The sequence below is a fragment of the Lagenorhynchus albirostris genome, chromosome 3 (assembly GCF_949774975.1).
Source record: "Lagenorhynchus albirostris chromosome 3, mLagAlb1.1, whole genome shotgun sequence".
Taxonomy (NCBI): domain Eukaryota; kingdom Metazoa; phylum Chordata; class Mammalia; order Artiodactyla; family Delphinidae; genus Lagenorhynchus; species Lagenorhynchus albirostris.
Genome location: NC_083097.1, coordinates 57,741,868 through 57,766,265, shown reverse-complemented (window position 1 = coordinate 57,766,265; position 24,398 = coordinate 57,741,868). Strand labels below are relative to the sequence as shown.

The 24,398-nt window shown below is 38.7% G+C and overlaps 1 protein-coding gene across 1 annotated transcript in view; it reads right to left on the bottom strand.

Annotated features, from left to right (window-relative positions):
• The window catches only part of ARHGEF28 (Rho guanine nucleotide exchange factor 28), a 310,128-nt gene that overhangs the window by 83,528 nt on the left and 202,202 nt on the right, over nt 1-24,398 (bottom strand). Inside the window, 7 exon segments of the mRNA XM_060143115.1 lie at nt 1,308-1,356; nt 2,419-2,474; nt 10,222-10,354; nt 10,692-10,815; nt 15,193-15,235; nt 18,870-18,981; nt 21,451-21,658. Coding sequence (XP_059999098.1) covers nt 1,308-1,356; nt 2,419-2,474; nt 10,222-10,354; nt 10,692-10,815; nt 15,193-15,235; nt 18,870-18,981; nt 21,451-21,658 — 725 coding nt within the window.

Genomic DNA, 24,398 nt, shown 5'->3' with positions numbered 1-24,398 from the left:
AATGTTATGGGCATCCACGCATTTACATTTGATGTGTATTAAAAAGTGACTCTCTGAAAATATTTCAATCCTGTGATATTATGTGCTTGGCACACACCTTTCTTAAGTAAAGGGGAAAAATACTTGTATGGGACCCTAAGATATTACAAAGGATTCTACACATGTATGATTTAATGTTATTCCTAAGTTAAGAGGAGGAACAGATGGTATTCTATCAATTCTAAGATGCTTTTAAATTATTTTCATGCTTAACCTTATGAAATTGAGAAGTACGTTCCAACTGAGGTCGAAAGGACTTCTGGTGAAGAAGCAGGGGAGTAAACAATGTCACACTTGTTACTGCCTGCACTAGTTTACCCTTGTGTAACATCACACACAGTCACACGTCAACATTAATTTGCATATTTCATTGATCCCCGATTCAAGTGGCTTTTAAAACACTGGTCACACTATGGCAGCATTGAAGTGAAAAGTGACCACAAACTTAAAATGCCTGCCACAAGGCAAGCTATGTGATATTTGAGGCCAAAGAAATTGCAAAATTGCTCACATCAAATCAAAGGATTTTCACGCAGGACAGTGGTGTGACTGATCCTCCCGAGCAATGTAATGACTGTCATGGACTGCCAATTATCTAAGAGAAATTGTTTACATTTCAACAATGTATTAATTCAAGAAAAAGAGAACCACTGAGTTTAAGCATATGCAAACAAAACTCAGGTATGCCCTGAAATTTCAACGGCCATCCTAATGTAGCTGATGAGATCACAGCCTCAGGCAAGGCTACTAAAAAGTATCAGGTTGCTCTGATAAGGAGCAACAGAGACTGATAAGAATCTATAGATTCTCAACTTGAAGACTTTTTCCTAACTTTGTGATTCTTAAGAAGCATATGGTATGTATTGGTCAAGATAAATATGTGCCACTGCTAGGAAAACATAAAATTATGTACATTTAATGTAGTGTTTCTCTTTTCCCCCAAGAGGCTGTTATCAATAGCGCAGTGCATATTACACTAGTTCGCATCTTAAAATTGAGGCAACATCATAATACCTCCTCCATTCAGCCTTCCCTAATATAAAGATCATACAGTACGTGTAGCGCAAAGGCTAGTAGTCTGCCAGAGTTTATGACATTCTTGACTTCTTTGTATAACTAAAAATTATGCCAATTACACCCAGCATATGCAATGAAAGAAGCAATAATTGGGCAAATGAGAGAACAAAAGGATGGGGTATTTTACATTGGAAAAAATGTGTGTATGTATGAAACTGAAAAAAGTTCTTGCCGTTTTCCACATCACTTACTTCCAAGGATGGTCTGCGGTTTGTTCTTATTATATTTCACTTGGAATTTCTGTAAAGAACATTAGAAATGCAAAAAGTAAGATCAAAGCACCACTGGACTACAGTTACCCAGAACAGGCTTCTCATCTATACCATTTTCTTTGTTATTTTATTTCAAACAGAGGAATTCAAAGCAAAAGACATAAAACACAACAAAGAGAAAAATGTGATGACAATGAGATGAGCAAGTTATAAGGAAGGTGTGCTTCACGAGCACGTCTCAGCAAGATCCCAGCTTTAGTAAAAGCCCAATGGAACCGAAAATCTCCAGTTCTGTGTGCAAACCCAGGCTCAAAAAGGAGTTCTTATCAGCGCTGCCTTTCTCCTACTTGTTCTTTCTGTTCCTGGCTATTCCTCCCGCCTACAGGACACAATGACCTTGAGCACTGAAATGTCATCCTCAACTCTGTGACCTGACACAATGTGTGTTTCAAGTAACACAGAGTTGGGGACTCCACGCTTCCCTCTGAAGGATCATCACACTCACTCATGTGCATTTCTGGCATGGCTTTAGAGTGGGAGACAAAGGAACGCAATGATAAATACCTCCATCCACTCAAGCCCACCCCCAAACACAGAGAACATCCTCTAGTCCAGGGGGCCTTACACTGTGGTCCCAGGATCAGCAGCGCCACCTGGGAACATGTTTGAAATGCAAATTCTCAGAATCCACCCAGACCTACTGGATCAGGAATTCTGGGAGCGGGGCCCAGATATCCGTGTTTTAACAGGCCCTCCAGGTGAATCTGACGTGTGCTGATGTTTGAGAATTACTGCTCTAGACTTCATTTACATATGCTCAGGGTTTGCACTGGTAAACCAAGCAGGTCCTGACAGAAAGCCTAACCCACCCACATCATGGAGCACAAATGGAGCGTTCCCTCTACTTCTACAAGTGCATAGTTAACTGAATAGGTATACACTTTGAGCATGTGTTATTTTATCACCACAACGACCACTTTAAAAATAACTCTAGACAGTAATAACTAGTAAATCTAAAAACCTAAACAGATAACATGAAGCAACAAGTTGCATACAAGCATGTGATATTCACACACGACTGAGAGATTACCTTGGTACACGGAGAGGCGGCATCTTTACAGCCCTTATGTACATTTGCATTACAGTCTGGAACGAAAGGAAAAGATAGAAAAGTGTCCATCTTATTTAAGTTAATCTGCAAAGTGAAATGCATACGACTACATCATGCTTTTAAGGGTCATTATAAAAATAACACATAAACATTAAAAATATTTAGAAAACTTAAAAAGGAAAGAAAAAATATTTAAATCACATGTAGCCCCACCACCAGAGCAGAACATCTAGTAACGCTTTTTGCATTAAATTCTATTTTGCCTGCCTGATAATAACATGGCTACATCTGCTTTCTTTCCCTTAGTTTGTCGAAATACAAGTGTATCCTTATCCTTTTGCATTCCTCTACTTTAGATCTTTCTGAAAATTAAACCTTTAGATATTTCTTGTCAGCAATATAACGCTGTATTTTCTATAATCTATTCTGACAATCTGTTTTTTGTTTGTTTGTTTTTTGGCCGAGTGGCTTGTGGGATCTTAGTTGCCTGACCAGGGATTGAACCCGGTCCCTGCAGTGAGAGCACGGAGTCCTAACCACTGGACCGCCAGGGAGTTCCCTCTTTGTCCTTTTTAAATTAATATTTTTAGTAATTTGTATTTTATATACCCTTTTACAATTTATACGGTAATCAGCGCTCTCTTTGGATTATTTTGTCCATTTACTTTGTGCTTTATATTGCTTTCTTTTCTATTTTTATTCCTCTCTGGCTTTTTTTGGATCAATTAAATATTTTTTCTAATTACTTTCTTAGTTTTTACAAGTATGGGACATATTTTTAGCTTAATAATTTTTACCCTAGATATTTTGACATTCATATTTAACTTAGTAAAATCTGAAATGAATAGCTTTACGGTCCTTCAAACCACACAAGGATATTTGAATATATGAACCTCACTTCCTCTCCCTCTTAGGTGTTCATCTTGCTGGTTTAAGCCCAGCGGACAGTATTATTGTTTTACGCTGTCCATGTTCTTCATTCTTTCTCGCATCTCCCATCATTTTTCTGGATCGCTTTTAGTACATTCTTTAGAATTTCCTGAAGTTCTGTTGGGGGCATACCCTCTGTAGCCCTTCCTCGGTGTCCTCGGGGGACTGGTTCTAGGAGCCCCTGGGGATGCTCAAGTCCCTTATATAAAATGGTGCAGTACAATCGACTCCCGTATGGACAGACTTAACTGACGGTCGCACTGTTAATATCTTAGATTCCTTCTGCACAGGGTCTTATCGATTATGAAACCTGAAATCATGCATGACATACACTTCTGTGTCTGCCTGAGGACTCATGTACTACTATATGCCCTGTATTAGTAAGGGACTTCTGACATATGGCAACTGCCTGCTCGCAACCCAGGGAAAACGCCTATGAAGACGGAAAGAAAGAAAATGCACAACAATGCTAGAGAAAATGTACTGTCAGGCTCCGAGAGAATTCCTACTAACTAGAGGAAACCAAATTAAAAGAGAAAAGTTAGCAGCTTGCCTACATTTTACTTCACGAAACAACGTGGCCGCATCTCACTGAAAGAAGTAAGGGAACACTTTGCCTGCCCCCTCGTGTCCGCAGGCTCAGAGAGCTCCCTGCACGGGGACTACTTCCTGCCAGGCTGCTGTCTTCTTGCCCCCTCTGCCCTCCCACCTTCACATCACCTACCACCACAGCCTCATCCTGCCCACCCCACCCTGAGATGCTGAGTGCACATGGAGGAGCTAGAGGCTTATCAGAAACTTCAGGAGAAAAATCCTTCCACAAGGGTAGCAGGGCTCACTGAGGCCCGTCAAACAGTGACTGCAGCCCCTTGAGAATAGAGCAAGATGCTGAGCCCACAACCTTCCTCCCGCTGTAGGTCTTCGGCGGCACCCAGCCAACACCTCAATGGCCAGTGAGCAGAAGACAGGCTGGTCCACGTACTGGTCCTGCAGGCAAACATCAAAATGGCATGGCTCTCTCCTCACCCCAGAACAAGAGAATGAAAGGATAAGGAAAAAAGTAGAAGCTAGGAGGTACCACAGAACAAAGTTATACTGAAAACTCACAGGAAGAAGGAGCCACTGAATATTATGAAATCCAGAAATGGAGAAGAAAAATTTGGATATTTGAAATGTGTCCTCCCTAAGAGACACAAAACAGACATAAAATAGGACCAAAAGGCCGTGAAGGGAGTATAGGATGTGACCATAGGCCAACAGGATGACAGGGAAACAGAGCTTTGTGAGACGACAAAGAACTACAAGGAAGAAAAAAGAGCAAGAGAGCGGAATTTAAACCAAATTGAGAAGATTCGATGTGACAAAGTATCAAAGCAGTGCTATGAAATTAAACTTGAAAGAGTCCCTCCAGAGTGTGGAGAAAAAGAAGTGTATAATTATCAAACAAGATGTCATACAAATATGACAGATAACAGATCACACTTCTCTAAGGAAGAAATCAGAAAAATGAGGTCAGAAGTAACAACTGACAGCCGCAACTGACAAAAACTTTTAGAAAGCTTAAAAAGAACCAAAAAAGGCAAATCAAAAGGTCTTACTGTTTTCTAGGAAAAAAAATCATTAAATTATACCTATTCTATAGACACAGTCTGACAATATCCCTACGATCAAAAAATTAAAAGTCCTCAAGCATCTAGGCAGAAAAAGCAGGTTACCAGCAAGGGAATGAGGACAGGCCGGCCCCAGAACTTTCTACTGTACTATAATATTAAATGCCCAGATATAAGGGACCACTGTTGGCAGAGTCTTGAGGGGAAAAGGTTTGACTGAAGAATTTACTTAGCCAGATAAAATTGGTTTTATTGTGTGAAAGAAGCGAAGATATACCCTTAGATACACAAGATTTCAGAAAACAGATTACTCCAATAACCTTCTTGGAAAAAAAATTACCTGAAATCCTATTGCCTATTAAAAGCAGAATCAAAATTAAGAGTTCAGAATGGGTCAGCTTTATTGAAGGGAAAAAAAAAAAAAGAGCAAAAGCGTGCACTGAAGCCAAAGAATCACATCTAAGAAATTACCGTTAAGTGGAGACACAGAACTGAATACAAATATCAAATTATTGTTGAAATAGAAAATTATTCCTGAAAGATTAAACACACATTATAAAAGTAATAATAATGAATTCAGCATACTCACAGAGGCTAGGGGGAAAAAAGGGTAACTATAAGGGAAATAAGAGTATTCAATAATAAGCCTCACACAGCCTTAAAGTTATCATTAGTTAAGTATTAAAAGAGCATATCTTGCCCAATCCCTGAAGAAGATAAAAGACAACAACACACGGTCTAAATAGCTGAACCAGACATCAAGGAAAACAGCAAAGAACTATAAAAGATAGTTGACAGTTGTAAAATTAAATGTAAATAAGGAAAAAACCCTTATAAAACAAGGTCTCTCAGTTACATTACAGATTACCTATAGCTAGATGAAAGACACACGCCTCAAATTAAAAACACAGAAATAGGTAAGAGAAATACAAACAAAAGGAAAGCAAGAAGAATATTAATTTTAAACAAAGTAAAATTCTTATAAACGGCATTTAACCGCATTAGGGTAGTTTTAAGTTTATGAAAGTTAAATATGCAGTGAAGTTGTGATTAAACTTCTGTGCATCAAATAATGTAACATCAAAATATAGGTAGTGAAATCTATTTATAAACAAGGAGAATTTTATAGAAATACAATATTTGTGGAAAACTAGCAACTCAGGCTTTAATAAAGAAGAATACAGACACCAAGATTTTGAATATTTATATTATTTGTTTTATATCATATTGTATTTTTAAGATTAGAAATATTAATATTCACAATTTAAAAATACACCATGAAGTAGGATTATTTACCAATAACGGCAGTCTGAACGTTGTATTCTCCTACCCAATGTAAAAAATAACCAAAGTTTAAATGCCCAATACTCCCCTCCCCCCAAAACTGTAACTCTTAAAACTTCTAAAAGACTATGGTTAAAGAGGAAATTAAACATATACTCAAACTGATTCTAGAATTTAATCTAAGGCAATGATCAAAGATGTGGGCAGTGATATGTGGAAAAGAATGCTCCTTGCAACATTATTTACGTTGTGAAGAAATGGGAAAAAACTTAAATGCACAACAAGTAAGGAACAATTAAGCACATCTGATATCATCAAATGAGACATTAGCATACAAAGCTGACTTTTTTAGTGATTAGGAGGGATTCCATAAAAATATGAATAGCAATTTTCTCTAGGCGGTAAAAGTCTGGATAATTTTGTTTCTCCTTAAACCTTGTATCTTCTATGAATTCCGCTGCCTTTTTTTAAAAAATTAATGACCATTTTAAAAGCTAAATATAATCTATGTACTTTCAGCAATTTCCATCTTCCACTAAAACTTTCATGACCATCCACTTGACCAACTCAGTATGAACCAACATATTCTGCACTGCAAGAATTTGCCTTTCAGTGATCCCTAAGCTTTCAGTAATCATTAACTACATATGAGTGTCTAAGGGCCCAGCTTTGCGATAGCTGCTGTAGGGGATACAAAAGAACCATTATGTGACTATAGACCTCCAAGAACATAAAGTCTATGCTAGTAGTTAAAATCAGAAGAGGCTGTACATGCCCCAGTATTAAAATGGATAGGATAACTAGCTCCTAAGTGTGATGTGCAGGAACTCAGGCCACAGTGGTCAAGGAAGACCTCCCAAGAAGAGGCAAGAAATCTGGATGAAGTAGAGGAGCAGGGAAAACTGAGAGATAGGAGATTATCGTAAGTGAAGGAACAGAGGCAGGAAAACATACACAGTGGGAGAAAAGACAACAGGCCTGGCAAGGCCTCTGGTTGTAAACCAAGGCTGAACAGGGAAGTAACCGTAGGACTAGCCGGCAGGATGCAGGTAGAACCGAATGCACATCTGAAAAGCCTGGGCTTAGTCCAGTAAACAAAAAAGAGAGAAGTCCTCAAGCATATGTGGGCGGATGGAAGCAGTGCTTCATTAAGATTAAGGTGGTGAAAGTATCCAGAATGAATTGTAAGTGAAAATACCTAGAGAGGGGGGAAACTAGAACAGTTTGCTGTCCGCGGTCCAGAGGTGGTGATGAGAAGCCACCAGAGCAGGAACAGTGAGAAGAAATGAAAAAGGGACCACGTGGACTGGGGTGCCAGGAGGAAGAGGAACTAAGAGTTAACATGCCCAACATTCGAGCTGGTACCATCAACACAGCAAGAACAGCCTTCTGCACGTGGACTGTAAGGTCGGTGTTAGACACGTTGGTCTGGGAGACAAGAAGATCTTTGGGTGATGATGCCCACAGACAGGGTGTGCCCGGGACAGTCTTGGTTTACACTGTAGCTCTGCCATAATGCTCAAATATAGCCACAAGTTACATGGGGGCTCAGCCTCTCTTGGCAACCAGAAATATGGAATTAGAAAGTGAGCGATAAAGACGTGAATCTGGGAAGAACAGGCTTAAGTACAGTATTTTAGAACAAAAGACTGGATGGCTATACTTAGAAACAATACCGAGAAAAGAAGAGATGCCCAAGAACTGAGTTTGGAGGGTACTCAAAGCTAGGAGAAAGGAGACAATACAGGTGGTAGACAGAAGAGTAGTGTGCCATGGAAAAGAGGACATCTACCTACACAAAGGGACAATAAACATGGAAACAGGAGAGAGATCAGTGAGTCTGAGAACAGTAACGAGGAAAGATGCTAAGGTCAAGGGCAAGACATCTGTTAAGTAGTGGGAACAGAGGCCAAAATCAGATGGTTAAGGAAGAAGTGGCAGGAAGAGACGTCAGAGCAGTGAGCGGAGGTTGCCCAACTTGAGGAGTTTGTCTTAAAATGAGGGGAGAGAAAGGTCATGGATGTGGCTGGGGGGTACAGCTGAAGAGATCCAGCCCTATGAACAAGAAAAGAGCCACAACCGATGAAACATATGCCATCAAACCCATAAACTGACTGCTGACATGGGGGCAAGCCATTAACAACCCATGAACAGGGACTTCCCTGGTGGTCCAGTGGCTGGGACTCCACGCTCCCAGGGCAGGGGTCCCAGGTTCCATCCCTGGTCGGGGAGCTGGATCCCACAAGCCACAACTGAGAGTTCGCATGCCGTAAGTGGAGATCTGACATGCCGCAACTAAAGACCCCACATTCCACAACTAAAAAGATCCCGCATGCCGCCACTAAAACATCCTGTGTGCCGTGGCTGAGACCCAGCACAGCCAAATAAATAAATAAAATGAATGTTTAAAAAAAAATCCACAAACAATACTTTTGGCAAACTTCTAAAAAATTAGCAAATTAAATCACAGCTGAACTGCTTGATGCTATCTGTTTTTTAATTAGTAGACTTTATTTTTTAGAGTAGTTTTATTATTATTTTGCTTGATGCTATCTCAGGTCACATAAAAGAAAGAAATCAAGTCTCCAAGGAAAGCAAGGTTCAAGCATGCAGTGAAACTGGCATCATTAAAGACAGTGTGAATGGATACATTTAAATTTTTAATTTAATCATTTCTAGGAATTTAATGAAGAACTTTACATATAACCTTCCTCTGCTCTTCACTCCCTTTGTACTCCCATCCCACCCCCCAAATGTTCCCCTAATTCTGGCCACCAACAAACACCATGAAATGGATTTCACCTGCCTGGGCCTAAATTCTTTTGCACTGAAATATTCTTTCACTCCATAAATATTTACTAAGCCCCTGCTATGCAAAAGCATTGTTCTAGGCACTGTGGATACAGCAGAGAACAAAATCAACAGACAAAAATCCATCCCTCGTAGAGTTTATATCTGGTGAAGGAGATAGATAATAAAATTGACAAACAGAACAGAGAGTAAGTTAGATGATGTTGAATGCTATAGTGGGATAAAAAGGAGGAAAAGGGGGCAAATGAGCCAAGCAGAGGGTGGTCAAGAAAGGCCTGACTGGGGGGTGTTGTCTGAAGCAGACCTGAAGGAGGTGAGGGGAGCTAACTGAGGGGAGAGCACTGCAGGCAGAGCGAACCGCAGGAAAGGCCCCATGGCAGGAGCATGCCTGACGCCCGGAGTATTGGAAGAACAGCAAAGATGCCAGAGGGACTGAAGCAGAAGAGTGGGAGGAGTGGATGACAGGAGAGACCATGGGGGCCTTGCAGCCACTGTCAGGGCTCTGGCCATCCTCAGGATGACAGGAAGCCATCGGAGGATCCGGAACACAAGGACAAATGCCTTGACAAACTCGCTTGCACTGAGATTTTGAGAACTATGCTTTTTGCAGTACAAGCACAAGGAGACCAGTCGCAAAGCTACTGAAATGATGGCTTTAGACCAGGGTGATAACAGTGGCAGGGGTGAGAAGAGGCTGACTTCCACGTATATTTTGAAGATAGAGCCAAGAGGAATGCTGAAGAGTGTGGGACTGAGAGAAAGAGAGGTATATAGAAATACTCCAAGGTTTTCGGCACGAGCATTTGGCTGGAATGATGGAACTGCCATTAAACTGAGAGGGTCAGTTTGTAGGTGGGCACAGAAGGGGGAGAACGGAGCTCCATTTGAGATGCTGTTCAGACGTCCAAGTGGAGACATCAGAAGGCAGTGAGGTGTAACAGTCTGGGTTCTAGGAGAGACTATCGCCTGTGGACACAAAGTACTGACTCAAACATCCTGGGTCATTGCTTCCTGATGAAACCACACACAGACATGAAAACAAAAGTCTACATGAACACACTTAGCACTGGCAGTATTCTCAGGGAGCTTCCTGTTTGGGGAGGCAAAGCAGGCACGAAGACAGCACACATGGGGCCCGAGAACTTACTGGAACACTGGAACGACTCTTTCCCCAGGAGCGTTTTATCACAAACCAAACACTGTAGAGTCCCAGAAAATGTTCCAGGGACAAACTGATGTCGACTCAGTTTCTCTTTGTCTTTGGCATCCTTGCCTTTTGTCTTTAGATGTGGCAGCAGCAGCAGAGTGGGGAGAAAAGAGAAATGCTCAGAGCCGATCGACTTACAAAAGTCATACCAAGTCTCTACGTGTTCTATCAGGACAGAAGGGCCACACACCAAGAAGTGGGATAATGCCAAAATGTAACAGCACCCAGGATGAAGTGGTCTCAGTATTTTCAATGACTTGGACCATACCCCATAAGGAATATAGAGGTTTTTAAATATGTGTGTACAAAACCTAAGGTAAATGATTTTAAAGGGAAAGTGGAAACTATACTAACTGCTCAGAAACTGAGCATCTACGCTTTATAGATGGTAGGCATAAAACCTTGATTACCTTAGATTTATTCCGAGGGCTGGTCATCCTGTTCATGAGGAAGCTGAAAGTTCGGCTCACTTTGTACTTTTCAGACTCTGATTTGGCAGGCATGATGTATTTATCCCATTCTTCTTCCTGAATTCTACAAAAAAGAATCTGTTATCACAGCTTATAAAACTTACCAGAGGGAGCAAAAGAGAGCAGTCATACAGATGTGTGTGTATGTATGTGTGTGTGTGTATACAAACACACAGATGTATTTTGTACATATTATTTTTACACATATATATTTTTCAGGCTTTAATGGTTATTCTAAAGATAAGGATAGAAACTATTAAAAATATATCTTATAGATGAATAGGTGGATAAGTGTATGATAAAGCAACATCTCACAATGTTAACACTTACAGAATCTAAGTGGTGGAAATAGGTATTCTAATATATAATTCTTTCAGCTTTTCTGCATACTTTAAAATTTTCATATTAAAATATTAGAGAAATAAAGGAAATCTTACACTTATAATTTTACTCTGAAAACATTCATCTCCCTGTTTACTAGGCTAATAGAATTTTCCTAGCACACAGAAGCCAAATAACCAACGACATCAAACTGGATTTTATTTATTTTTAGAACAGAGATAATACTCAGCAGACACACATTTCCTTTGTCAATACAGCCTGAGAAACAGACTGTCTGCCTCATGGTTCCATCTCCCCCACTCAATCAGGCTATTTGCAATCTGAGGCTCTAGGTTGCAAAGGAGAGAACATTGTGGAAATTCCCCCCAAATAAGAGGCAAGTTAGAGGTAATTGTACCCAACCTGTGAACACACTGAACATCACTGATTTTCCTCTAATCCACAGAATCATTCTTTAGGGAAAAAAAAAGTCCCAGCTATGAAGAGGAAATTTCCCTGGAACTTTTATATTTCCCCTAGAACTTTCTCTGATGGTCTTGTATTCTAATATTATTCCAAAGAAAGAAAGAAAGAGTGACTATATTAAAGACCAACAAAAGTATCACGTCAAACCAGATAACACTTCTGTAGACAATTTCCAAAATGAACGTTTCATAACCCATGTCTCGCCTATCCCTCAAACTTCTTACTTGTCAGCATTAGTGGCTAATACATGCATCTCTGGGAAATACCTTCAAAAGCAATCATACTATTGATATGCACCAAAATACACATGATTACATTTTACAAAAACGACTTAGAAGACAACTTCTAGGACTTCAGTTTTTCTCATCTGATCAAAGACTAAGTTATTTCTAAGGCCCTTTCTCATGCTTAAATATAATAAGTACTTAACTGGTACATATTAAACAAAACCAAGTTATTTGACCTCTATATTAGATAATTGAGAGTTCAAACCTCAGTGAATGCATTTAGCATAAATAATAAATTACTTCAGAGCTACCTCAGGTATAGTCAGGACAGTGGGTGTCCTGCCACTCAAACCCTGCACAGTCCATGAAATTGGGTTTGCTACTGAGAGAAAACAGTTGAAAAAGTTAGAAAGGAAAGATGGAAAACAGAAGTGAAAGTGCCCTGCACTACTCAGAATAACACAAGGAACTGAGACCCTCTTATTTCCTTTCTACTTCCACAGCCACCTTCTTCGATAAATCACTGGTTAATATATCTGTAACTTTCCATACCTCTTGTGTCTTAAGCATCCTAATTTGCAAACCTCGTGGAATAATATTCAACAGGCTCACTTTTGGAATGGGGAAAAAAGCACACTTGACAGCTGAGAAAGAATCCTCTCTGGAACACTTTTTGGGACCCCACCAAGAGCCACCCAATGTCTAAGAGAAGAAGAATATGGGGCGGAAACCTAAATCTCAGAATTGAAGAATGATAAGGTCAATGTGATTTTTGAGGTGAAGAAGTCCTCTCCCCTGCTTCCCAGCAGGAACACAACTACACTCTCTCAAATGAAAGAAAATGAGTTCCTGTTTACCAGACTCTACTCCCAACTCCCTATGCTACAGAAGACTGTATCAAGAACAATGTTACAGTTTTGATTTAAAACCTACAGGTGCACTGCAATTTATTTTAAAAAAAAGACATAAAATCATACCACTTAATCTTTAATTCCAAAGGTTGACAAGAACCAAGATGACAAAGTAAACAAAACAAACAAAAAACTGAAACACTAAATATTAAAAACTCTGAATCATCTAACCTGGTAGACACATGAATATCATAGACATGACCCACTTTCAGATTATCACAATGGGAAACACAGTGTAACTTCTGGGCAGATGTAGAAGGTTGGTTGATTCCATGTTTCAAATCTAATTTAACTATGTGGTATTCACTTACGTAAAAATTAGGTACTTTAGAGAAGAACTCAGAAAGGAAAAATCCTCAACTGATTTCACAACAGAATGTAAACAGCTTTTCAATTTATAAGAATCTGGAAAAATTTACTTAAACTCTTTCAACATCCCAGAACAAGAATGCCTAACTCTATTATCAATTTGATGACCAATGGAATTACCCACAATACAGTTTTACAAGCCCCATTCTTCAGAGATTCTTGGCATTACCTTTTCAATAGGTAAACAGATATTTTAAGTATCTTAATAATATGGATATAGCCTCGATATCTTAATCCTTAACCTATTATATCTATAACCTATTTTTTAAAAGAACTGGGCATCTAAGTATTTAAAAAGCTCCAACTATCCAAATTGAAAACTGACACAGGTGAAAGTTCAACTTTGAACAGCCAGATTCTCATTTTCTTAAAAAAAAAATAAAAGGTAACAGATGTATCAGATTTAAGGTAGATGGTGGCAATAAAATAACTGAGTTGTACCATATAATCCTAAGATGGGATAGATGAAGTGCTTGCTCCTATAAGAATGAGCCTGCAAGGTCTGGAGTGAGCCCCCCTTTTAGCTGGCTGCACTCTTTTCCAGAAACGAAGTGATCAACATAAATAAGGGAATTCCAAAGAAGGCAAACCCCCAAGTAAATGTCTATAGCATGACCAAAGCAAAGCATTAGGTCTAGCCAGGGACCCTACTGGTGTATCCAACAAGGTATCAGGAACATAGTAGGGGAGATGGAATATCTATTCTACTAGATACACCAGGGGATGTGACTAAGAAAGTCAGATGCTTTCGGGATGCAGACCCAAGACAGACCCAAGAACAGGAAGAAGAAAACAAGAATGAGGAATATGAGAAAAATATTCATCCCATCCAATACATCCCTACACATCTCATCCAAGTTAACACATTTTATAGGCTAATATTTAACCAATTCTGACATTGGCTCTTCCAGTCTTAAATCCCTCTCTTAATGGAAAATATTTTTGATTTTTAAAAAATCCTTACAATCAGTCTATTACTTCTCCAATTGTTAAAAAGATAGCAAGGATAAGACTTCTAACCAGAACGATGACCAGAATGATGAACAAATTCCAGACTTAGTCAACAAATCGCTTAAATGAAGTAATAAACGTAAGCAGCTTAAAACAGTGCCAGGCACATAAAAACACCCAACAACGGTCAGTTGCTGCTGCTCCCGCTGTCACCATCATCATTGCCCTGATGTCCTTTCATCAGCAGCTTATTCTCAAAGGGCATTCTTAGTCTTCCTCTGTTTTATCGTTTCAGAATTTCTATTCTGGTCTCCAAAAAATAGGAATGAGCAAAAGGAGATTTTTTTTTTTCCTTCTTCTTCATACTTTCAGTCCAAGATTTAAAGCAAAATAATCGCTCTTGATCTATATGGTAAAAGGTTTCAGAGTTTGAGCATTAATGGCACCCAAATTAAAACCATTTTCCTCCTTTTCCCATGGTCTCTCAAAGCCAAGCACTTATACCATTTCTGACATAACCCCAGGGCTATTTCGCAGTGTGATTCACGAGCAGTTAGTTTCTCAAGACCAACAGAGCGCAGCAATCCAGCCTGTTGCTAGTCAGCTGCCCAAGTTTTACTCTAAGGACAGCTTTACCTTCTAGGGAAAAGAGCAGCTTAGGCATACAGCTTTCAAATCTTCATATTAATCAGAAAACTCATAACGCTCAAAGTACTTTCTGCATCGTTTATTCTTTGTTTCACACTTAACACTTCTAAGCGATACTCTACAACGACAGACAGCAGAGATGTTTAGGCACTTTCTAAAACTGACCGCGGGGGTCTGTTACCACAAGAAGTCTTCCTGTCATAGTGGACAGACCTAGTGAGAACCTGATACCTTTCTAAAGCAGGTGGTCTCACACTGCTCCGCATCCTGCTGTACATTGGAAGTGTTTGGCTTTGAAAATAACCCCAGACTACTCTGTCCCCGGTCCTGAGGCCTGTTCATCTGGGGACTGAAAGGAACAGCTGGCAAACCTACACCCATACAGATCACAAAGGGTACAAAGGATTCAGGCAGGCTCATTAGGCAGAAACGTCTCACAAACTATTGAACAGGTATCAAAAATGATGTGCACACATTTCCAAAGATGGATCAAGCAGTCCCTCAGGAAATCTGGAAGGGTTAAAATACCTTTTTTCTCTTGGTGGCTCCGGTAAGCTGTAAGCTCTTTGCTCTACAAAACACAGAACAATAAAATGAAAACGAAGGCAGACAACCTAGCAGTCGTGTGTTAGTCTGAAGTGCACACACTCAACCGTACGTTATCATTACACATACCACCAGTTAGAAAATAATGAAAAAAGTCATTTTATAGAACTAGGGCATTGCTCTGGATATTTTTATCACCTTCCCTAATTTGGAGAGAACGGGGAGGAGGCCAACACAGGGAAACATTTAATGATTTTGTGAACTAAGTTAGACTCAGCAAGGGGCAGCAAACATTTTCAGAAACGCAGAAAATCAGTTCTGTGTTTCTGGATATTTCTCACCAGAGCGTCATCCCTTATTCGTAACACTAATTCCCCAACGTACAGAATCAATAAATATCTTAGCAGCTTTTTAGCAAAGCTTAAAAGAAAAGTCTTGAAGGCCAGCCTAAGGAAGAGTCCATTTTAATGTAGCTGTAATGCCTTTACAGAGCAGCCAGTTCGGAGATGCGCTTTGTGGCTCATAAAAAAGGGAGAGCCCCTCCTCCATTGGACTGGGGTGGCTGGGTAGAAGGGGCAGGCTCATGCAAGCAGCGTAGCGCCATCTTGTTTCCCAAACCGGAGTACTTACTACAGGGATGGAGCAGAGACACTGATTTAGACAGTGAGAGAGACTGAAGGAGGGAACGGCCACTGTGGAGCACACCATCTACAGAGCGGGGACAAAGTCCTTTACCGTTACAAGAGTGAAGAGGCAAAACTAGGTTGCAAAGGGAGATGGGCCAGATATATACAGGGGAAAACTAACGAATACATATCTCCTGAAATGTGGAAATATCAATGTTGAACCCAAGACTATCTTGTAGGTAACAGAAAACCTACTCTGAAGAATTCGAAGACTTTTATTTTATTGCCATTAAATATTCTTCAAATTAAGTCATGGGCAGAAATCATTATCCTTTTTGTATACAGACTGAGGTGTCAGGAGAATAAGCCATATATCCCAAATAATCAAGCTAATAAAGTAACAGAATCAGACTCAGACAGTTGGACAAAGTCTAACAGGATTCCATCCATCAGTGCACAATAATTTTCAAAAGTACATTCACTTCACTCCTCAAATTTTTAAGTGTAGAGCACTTTTGTCCATCTTGGTGATGCTGTAATTATCATTTTAACATGGAGAATATTCCTTTCTATCTAAATCCATGATGTACCCAAGGGAAATATAGGATTGGATTTTGTTTTATACATAAAAAGCATTAAATAATAAAGTTGCCACCATTGTACTCTTGGCCCCCTCAAAAACAACAACAAAAGCATGATAAATGATCGTAAGTAACCCTCTGAAAGTGACAAGAAAGAGAGGACATCACAAATAAGTATAAAAAAGGACTGAAAGACTATCCTGTCTCTGTATATCTGTATTACATCAATAGCTCATTTACGGGCATTTTCCACTGAGGAAGGAAGACTTGGACTCTGTTCAAATAGAAAAAAAATTTTAGAACTATTCAAAACTCATTGAAAGAGGATTTATAACAACACAAATGTCAATTTACCTCTGATTAAGCAGATTAAACAATGAAACATTAGAATACATCTTTGAAGTAGGCAAGCTTTCACACCTGTGCTTTGATCACACACACACAGTTAAAATTATTTTTTCTTCCTTAAGAGCTAATTTATTCTTCACAGTCCTATGATTTTGACTGACCTAAATGATACCAATCCAAATGTTTGCTACCATAGAGGAATATCCATTGGAATTTTTGTACATTTAGTGTGTAGCCTCAACCTAAATTGCCTGTTTGTAATACTTACCTCTTGGAGAGTGTCAAACTTCATCCAATAGCCCTATTTTTAAACATACTGTCTAAAGACAAGCTTTTATTCACAGAAAAAACAAAGGAATTGATTTCAGCTTTTTACTCTTTCTAATTCAAACGCGAAGATTTAAGGAATGTATGTAAAGCAAAAATACCCTCCCTTATTCATTAAAGAATTCATAAATCAGGGCTCTTTCCCCTTATAAACTATCCATTTTTCTCTCAGTCGTCTGAGATTTCAAACATCAGAACTGTCGGAATTTAATAATCAGAGATACTACAGATATAAAGGCAAAGGCACCATTTTGCACACTGCACAGAAGACTTAAAAGTGTTTTCCAAATAGTTACAGTACAAAGTTAATTCACCATCTCTAAGACTATCAGTGAAAAGGTGTCAAAGCTGCCATTAAAAGGAATCCCAACCTAAACTAAGGTTAGGGAGACCTGGAGATCCTAGAAAGACTTATGGTATTGAAAAAACATCCAGGGCAAATTCAATCCTCTTCTACTCCTGTCCCCTCAAGGTAGTTGTCTCCTTTCTTTCTCTTGGTCCTTTCTGTCCATCTTCCCATTCTAAAAATCAAAACTGACATTTATTATCAGTCCTGTTTTCTCATTCTCCAAAAAGACATCCCAGAAAGAAAAAGGAAAAAAAAAATGCCTTGGAGCACTTCTTTTGTATTTTATGTATTTTGTCTGCTACATTCATTCAACAAATATTGATTGAACATCTCCATACATTAGACATTGCTTTAGGATGGCAGGTCCAAGCACAAAGATTATGCTTTCACTGTTGTTCCACATGGCATAAGGATGCAAAAGAATGGCAATGTAACAAAGCAAGAATAAGAAAAAAGGAAAGGAAAAGAAGGAGTAAAATAAATCCTATTTTAAATATTCTATGCTGGGAAATTGGGAATACTTAAGCACATCTCTCAGTTTCTGAGTCTTCTAAGGCTCTTAAGGATAACAGACAAAAAAGGCATTACCTAATACATTGACAAAAAATTTGTTACAATGCTATGTATTACAGATTGACCTTAATACTTCCAAATACAGCTTTAAATGTAATTATTACATAACAAATGGTACACAGAAAGTGTTAAATAATTACATTCCAGAATTAAGTTGAAAATTGGGGTAGCGGCTAAGAAGGACTACAAGGGCAGCTCTGAGTTGCCACAATTGTTCTATTTATTGATCTCAATTCACTTTTGAAAATTCATCAAGCTACGTGCTTATAACATGCACCCCTTTCTGTAGGTATACTATATTTCAATTAAAATTTTATTGTATAAAAGTTGTATTTCTGATTGCTTACATAGGCCACAAAAAATGTTTGAGGTATATTTACTTGTGTTTCAAGTATGTTGTGTTATTTTAACTTTCTAAAGTCCCTTGTTAAATAAAGAAATGAAGACAATCCATTTTGCAATGCTTTTGCAACTGTGAGGAATTGGATTATTTCAGCAATTTATATGTAGGACAAAAGTAACTTTTATAACTTCCTTAAATAAAATTCTCTAAAGCCCTCACAATAAAGAACCTAGAATAAATCATAGTTTACACTGTCCTTGAGGAAAACATTTTATTCAAAAAAAATAAGGCAAAAGAGAGGTGTGTACACATCTGTGATTTCATCAAAATCAAATTTATACCTTGTCTGATATCCAATGAGAAAAGGATTTTGCTAAGCTTAGAAAAATCAATAGTGAAAATGAAATTGAAAATACTAGCCTGCTGCTCTTACATACTTTATGCACTTTTACTAACTGAAAATCCACTCTAGAAAAGAATGCTTTCACAGCCAAATGGTAACTAATGCTTACCTTCAGCTGAATTGCACACTGTAAAGTCACGGATCAATCGAGTTTTTCCTAAAGAAATTTTGGGTGATGAGCAGGAATAAGAACGTGAGCGGACTCCAGAAAACAATGATTCCTAAAAGAAATCATAAGGAAGTTTAAAAAAAATTCTGTGGAAGACTTGAAAGTATGTGTTCATCATCAAAATCAGAACCTTTACAAAAAGGATTCAACTTGAACATTTCTGAGGTAATCTTATTAATGATTTGTTTCTGTTTGCCTCTCACAACTTTAAAAATGTTATTGTCTTTTTAATGCTTTAGTAAACTTGAGCTTTTGGGAATAGTTTCTATATTTCCTATATACTTTAGGATACAATCATGACATTCCAACCATGTTGGTTAAAAGTGAAAAATCAAGTCACATGACTTTCTCTGCGTATTCAACGAGTTTGACTTTTTTTTTTAACCCGAGTTGTCACTTATTTTTGTTACTTTAAACTGTAGCATTTAAGCAAAATTCCATATTAACTGAGATCTCTATACATAATTATTAGAAGGTAGAGGAACAGTCACCTAAAATGACAAGTTTTTAAAAGTTCCTAATGGCTATTTAAATTTGTAATGTTAGCTGCAGCCTCCAGGAAAGAATGCATCAGGTCATTACACAAATCCTTCTAGTCTGTGCTCATCTTTCAACAGACCTTCCATCCAGCACTTCCTGGGATTTTGCTTGAATTATCACTTATTTTTATATGTTCAACTTTATTTCTTTTAAATGACCTGCTATTTTTTTCCTGCTTTCCCAATTACCTATTATTTCTATTATTATATTGGCAACATACATGAAAAATGCAAGCTGGATAGATAATTTAAAAAATGCTTTTCTTACATGTTCTAGAAAATTTAAATGAATATACAATAGAATGCCACTAAAGCCATTTATGGCACCCAAATCCCATCCAACAGAGGCCTAGTGGCCTTAGGATTGATGCCCACCCCCATCCATTTTTAAGATACCACTTAAGGTTACAGGTGAAAGAAAGTGGTGCAAAATGTGTTACTAAACTTAAGCCATCAGCAACTGTCCTTCTCATAAGCACTGTTCCCTTTTTCTCTCTAAGTGAAAGCACATGGTTGCCCTAGGCTTACGGTTTAGTTGAAGAGCCTGGAGGAAAGTTGAAAACAGAAGCCTGATCCTGCTTCAAAAGGTCTTAAGCCATGGCTCCCTGACTTACTTATTGGGAAAGACCCAGTGGGCCTGGATGTCAGAAAGGCCAACCCGAGTTGTCCTATAACCCTAACAGTGAGTTGGCCACAAAGGGCCCTAGCCAAGTACCACCCTCTGCCTTTAAGTCATGCATGGTAATCATTTTTCATAACAGGACTTTGAAAATTATCCAGAATTCTTTGGCAAATTTACACAGGGTAATTACAGAGGCAAGGCAAGACATATTTTAGAGGACAGATTCTTCTTAAAAGTGAACAGCATGGAACTGTTTCACAAAGAATCACTTTTCATTCCAAGTAATGATGAATTTTTCACAGTTCCATTCAAAATGCAAATCTGAGAAGCAGCTACATTAACAACCATACCTATTTCTTATTATCCAGAAATATCACATGACCTTTAGGTTCAGAAGATTATGACAGCTCCACAGGACTCAGAGCTGAGGGAAGAGGATTCAGGATCCGGGGTCAGGAGGCCTAGATTTGAGTTCTGACTCTATCACCAAGCTTGGGCAATGTGGACATCTAATCTCTCCAGAACTTCAACTGATCAAAAATTAAAATAAAAGTACTCCCTTATATCCTAGGTGAGTTATGAGAAAATTAAACATTTTACATAAAAGCATGTTTTGTATATTGTAGAGAACACTACAAAAATAAAGCATTACCATAACCACCATATGTTTGTGGTATGAGACGTTTGGGCACAGCACACATTGTTTTATAGTAGTAAACTCGATTGAAAAAGAAAACAAGTGGACAACAGAAATCAAAAAGAAAACATAGGTCCAAACAGAAAAGGGCTTTCTCTGCAAGACTGGAAGAGTTTAGTCTTTTTAAAAACCACAACAAAATGAAATTCCAATGCAAAAATGCCAATGACAGAAAAGCTGTCTCCTATGGAAAAACTGACAAAGGAGACATCTGGTGTTCCAGATGAGTCCTTGCAGCCAGGAACACTCAACAAATGTCACCTCTGCCTTAGCAATATTATTTACCTTAACACCAGTGCCAACTAAAATTTTATGTGTGCAAAACAAGTTTGATCACTTAAACTCACTTCATACTACCAGCTTTTCTCCCATTGCTTAAGGGGTGATGGCAGAAATCACAGTATAAAATGGTAAAATTTTCCAAGTATGTGAAAGATTACTGTATTGGTGGTGATTCGTGAAAACAAATCAGCCATTGTAAGTAAGGACTATACACATTAGAGTGGGAGAGAGTAAAAAGGCAAGCTCAGGCAGCTCACGGGTCTTCAAAAAAAAAAAGTTTACACATGTGACCATAACATAATTTGTCTTTCAGAGATGGGTGGATTTAGACAACATATTTTTCAGGCTTACAATAAACCAAATTAATACCAATAAGAATACCTTCAGCTGCAGGCTACTTGATAAAGAAAGTGATTCAGTCCTGGAGATATTAAAATCTGGTTCAGTGTTGGTCTCAAAAGAGTCCAATTCATCCCCGCTAGGAATGCCAGTTCTCGAGGAACTCTGAGACACTGGAGTGTAGCAAATGCGCGACCGCTCGGAATGCCCCTCTCCTTCACTGTCAGCATCCAGGGCATCAAGGCTGGAACTGGATGGAGCACAAAGTAAACAAACAACTAAATCACCAAGTAAGACAGAGCCATGGGTTTCTTTTTCTTTTTTTTTTTTTGGGGGGGGGCTGCGTTGGGTCTTTGTTGCTGCACGTGGGCTTTCTCTAGCTGCAGCGAGCGGGGGCTACTCTTCCTTGTGGTGCATGGGCTTCTCACTGCAGTGGCTTCTCTTGTTGTGGAGCACAGGCTCTAGGCGTGCTGGCTTCAGTAGTTGTGGCATGCAGGCTCAGTAGTTGTGGCGCACAGACTTAGTTGCTCCATGGCATGTGGGATCTTCCCGGACCAGGACTCAAACCTGTGTCCCCTGCACTGGCAGGCGGATTCTTAACCACTTGTGCCACTGGGGAAGTCCCGAGCCATGGGTTTCTATTTCTCTGAATTCAGATTTTCTCATTGGCGTCAGCTGCAATGGGCACCCGTTTAATATCTAACAAAATTCATGCTTAAGTGATTTTTATTGTTTTTTTCTCCCCCCAAATAGCCTCTTTTTAAACAAGATTTTATGTTTCCCCAAATGAACATTTCAACCTAGCAAAAGCCACTTCAAGTGCTCTAAGAAACGAAAGCTGGTTCAAGTTAGTACTATCCTCACGATTTTTGCTTTGTAAATATAATTATTACAAGCCTCAAATAGCTACCCTTCAAATATTAAAAACACAGACAAAACAGAGCCACTGAGCTGTCAGGGGTGGGGGGGGGCAGGGGAGGGCCTTTGGGGCAATTTGCATGTGAAAAATACCACGTGGCATTCCCTCTTTCACCCTTGGACAACACAGGAGGGTGGAGGCACACGTAAGAAAACAAGGAGAGACGTGCAAAGATCTCATCCCAGAGTTGGTGTCAAGAAATGGGTCAGGCACGGGTCAAGTGAGGTTCCAAATATGTCACATTCAATTATCATTTTTAGAGATTTAAAAAAATGATTCCCATGAAACTTACATGTCAGAAACAGGTGGTGATTCTGCTTATCTACTGCTTTTCTTTCCTCATTTAACTTTGATAACCATAAAATTAAAAGGCGAGAATTTGACCTTGCACATTCCTGGCTCCTTCCATCCATCTACATTTTAAACCACTCAAACTTTGAGGCCGAGGGCTTCCACAGGCATGTTAATGCACAGTGCATTTTTAAATGTATTTTTTCTTTGGTTGTTACAATTCTGGAGTTAAAATTTTAATAACAACACAATAAACCATCTTGATTTTGAAACACAAAGAAACAGACTTCAAATTTGGTTATTTTCCTTAAAAAACCATAGGCTATTTAATGGCCACTGAATCTCAACTTAATAAATTATATGGCATTTGGAACAGAGATCCTACCATATATGTCTCTAATCCAAATACTCAGACTCATCTCTAATCCTTGAGCTATTTCAGGGTCCCTCCTGGGCACCAGCAAACCCAGCAGTAAAGGCCATGATCGTCACCACTGAGGATTTCCAACGTGGGGTTTTCTCCTTGGAGAACTCATTGAGGGCCTCCACCTTGACCTTGAGGAGGAGAGGACAAATTGGAGGTGGACTTCACACTTTAATTCAACTCCTAAAGATGGTGGAGAGCATAAAGTTATTTCTCATAAAAAAAAAAACTAAAGCTTAGTTAAGAAAACCTTTCTGGTGAATGCTGATGCGTTGAGTATTACAGTAATGTAACTACAAGTATTTTAAGGTGCTATATAGGTTCCTTAGTTCAGTGATGATCAGAAAGAGACCCGGGGTGGGAGTGGAGGGGAGATTTGCTGATGTCTTGTGCCTCTGCATTTGTCTTTCAACTTGTGATCGCCATACTAATGAAAATTAGTTCAAATGGTTGGCTGCCTACGAGAATATCGTGTTTTAACACAAGCCTTTCCAGTTATATACAGCATTTCTCCATCACTATGAATACACCCTAGAAGTATTTTATTTTATTCTTTATAGTATACTTTAAAACATTCCTTTTTCTATTCATTCCAACTGGGCTACTATTTTCCTTTGTTAAGCTATTAAACTAAGATATTTGGTATCAAATAATATTATTTAGAATAATAATAGTCTTCAGGATTACCGCTAGGTTTCTCATTTTATAACCATTTTTCAAAACCCCATTAGTGGGATATGAAATAGATTCAATAGGTTGTGACCAGCATTTTCTTTTCAAATAGTATAGAATAGAAAAAAGCAGAATGTATAAAATAACACGTGGAATGTAACATTTGTTTAAATTTTATGTGTGTGTGTGAGGGGAAGGTTCATGGTATTACAAGGATTTCTTTTTAAAACGAAAAAGAAATTCTTTTTTTCTTTCAAGAATTCTTTGTAAGACAAAAAAGGTTTAAAAAATGTAAGTTTTAAAACAAACACTTGTCTTTTATCACCAAATTTTTGTTACATAATTTTTAAAGATAAATGTTGCATTGCTTATTCTCCCCTCAGTTTTTATTGTGAGCCCCAAAATTTCTCCTTCATGAGAAGTTCCCAGCCTCTGGGAATAAATTCACTTATTAATGAATTGGGTGCATTTCACTTTGGGTTCATTATCAATTGTTCCTTGTCTTCCACCATGACACCCACTGAAGGGAGGGTCCCACGGCCATGCCAGGGCCAAGATGGAGCTTTCTGGGGAACTCAAGTCCTTTCTCCTCACTCCTTTATTTTTCAGAGGAGATGGAATGTACAGGAGGTAAATTCAGAAGGGACCATTTTCTCATAAGACATCATCATCCTCTCCTTATTC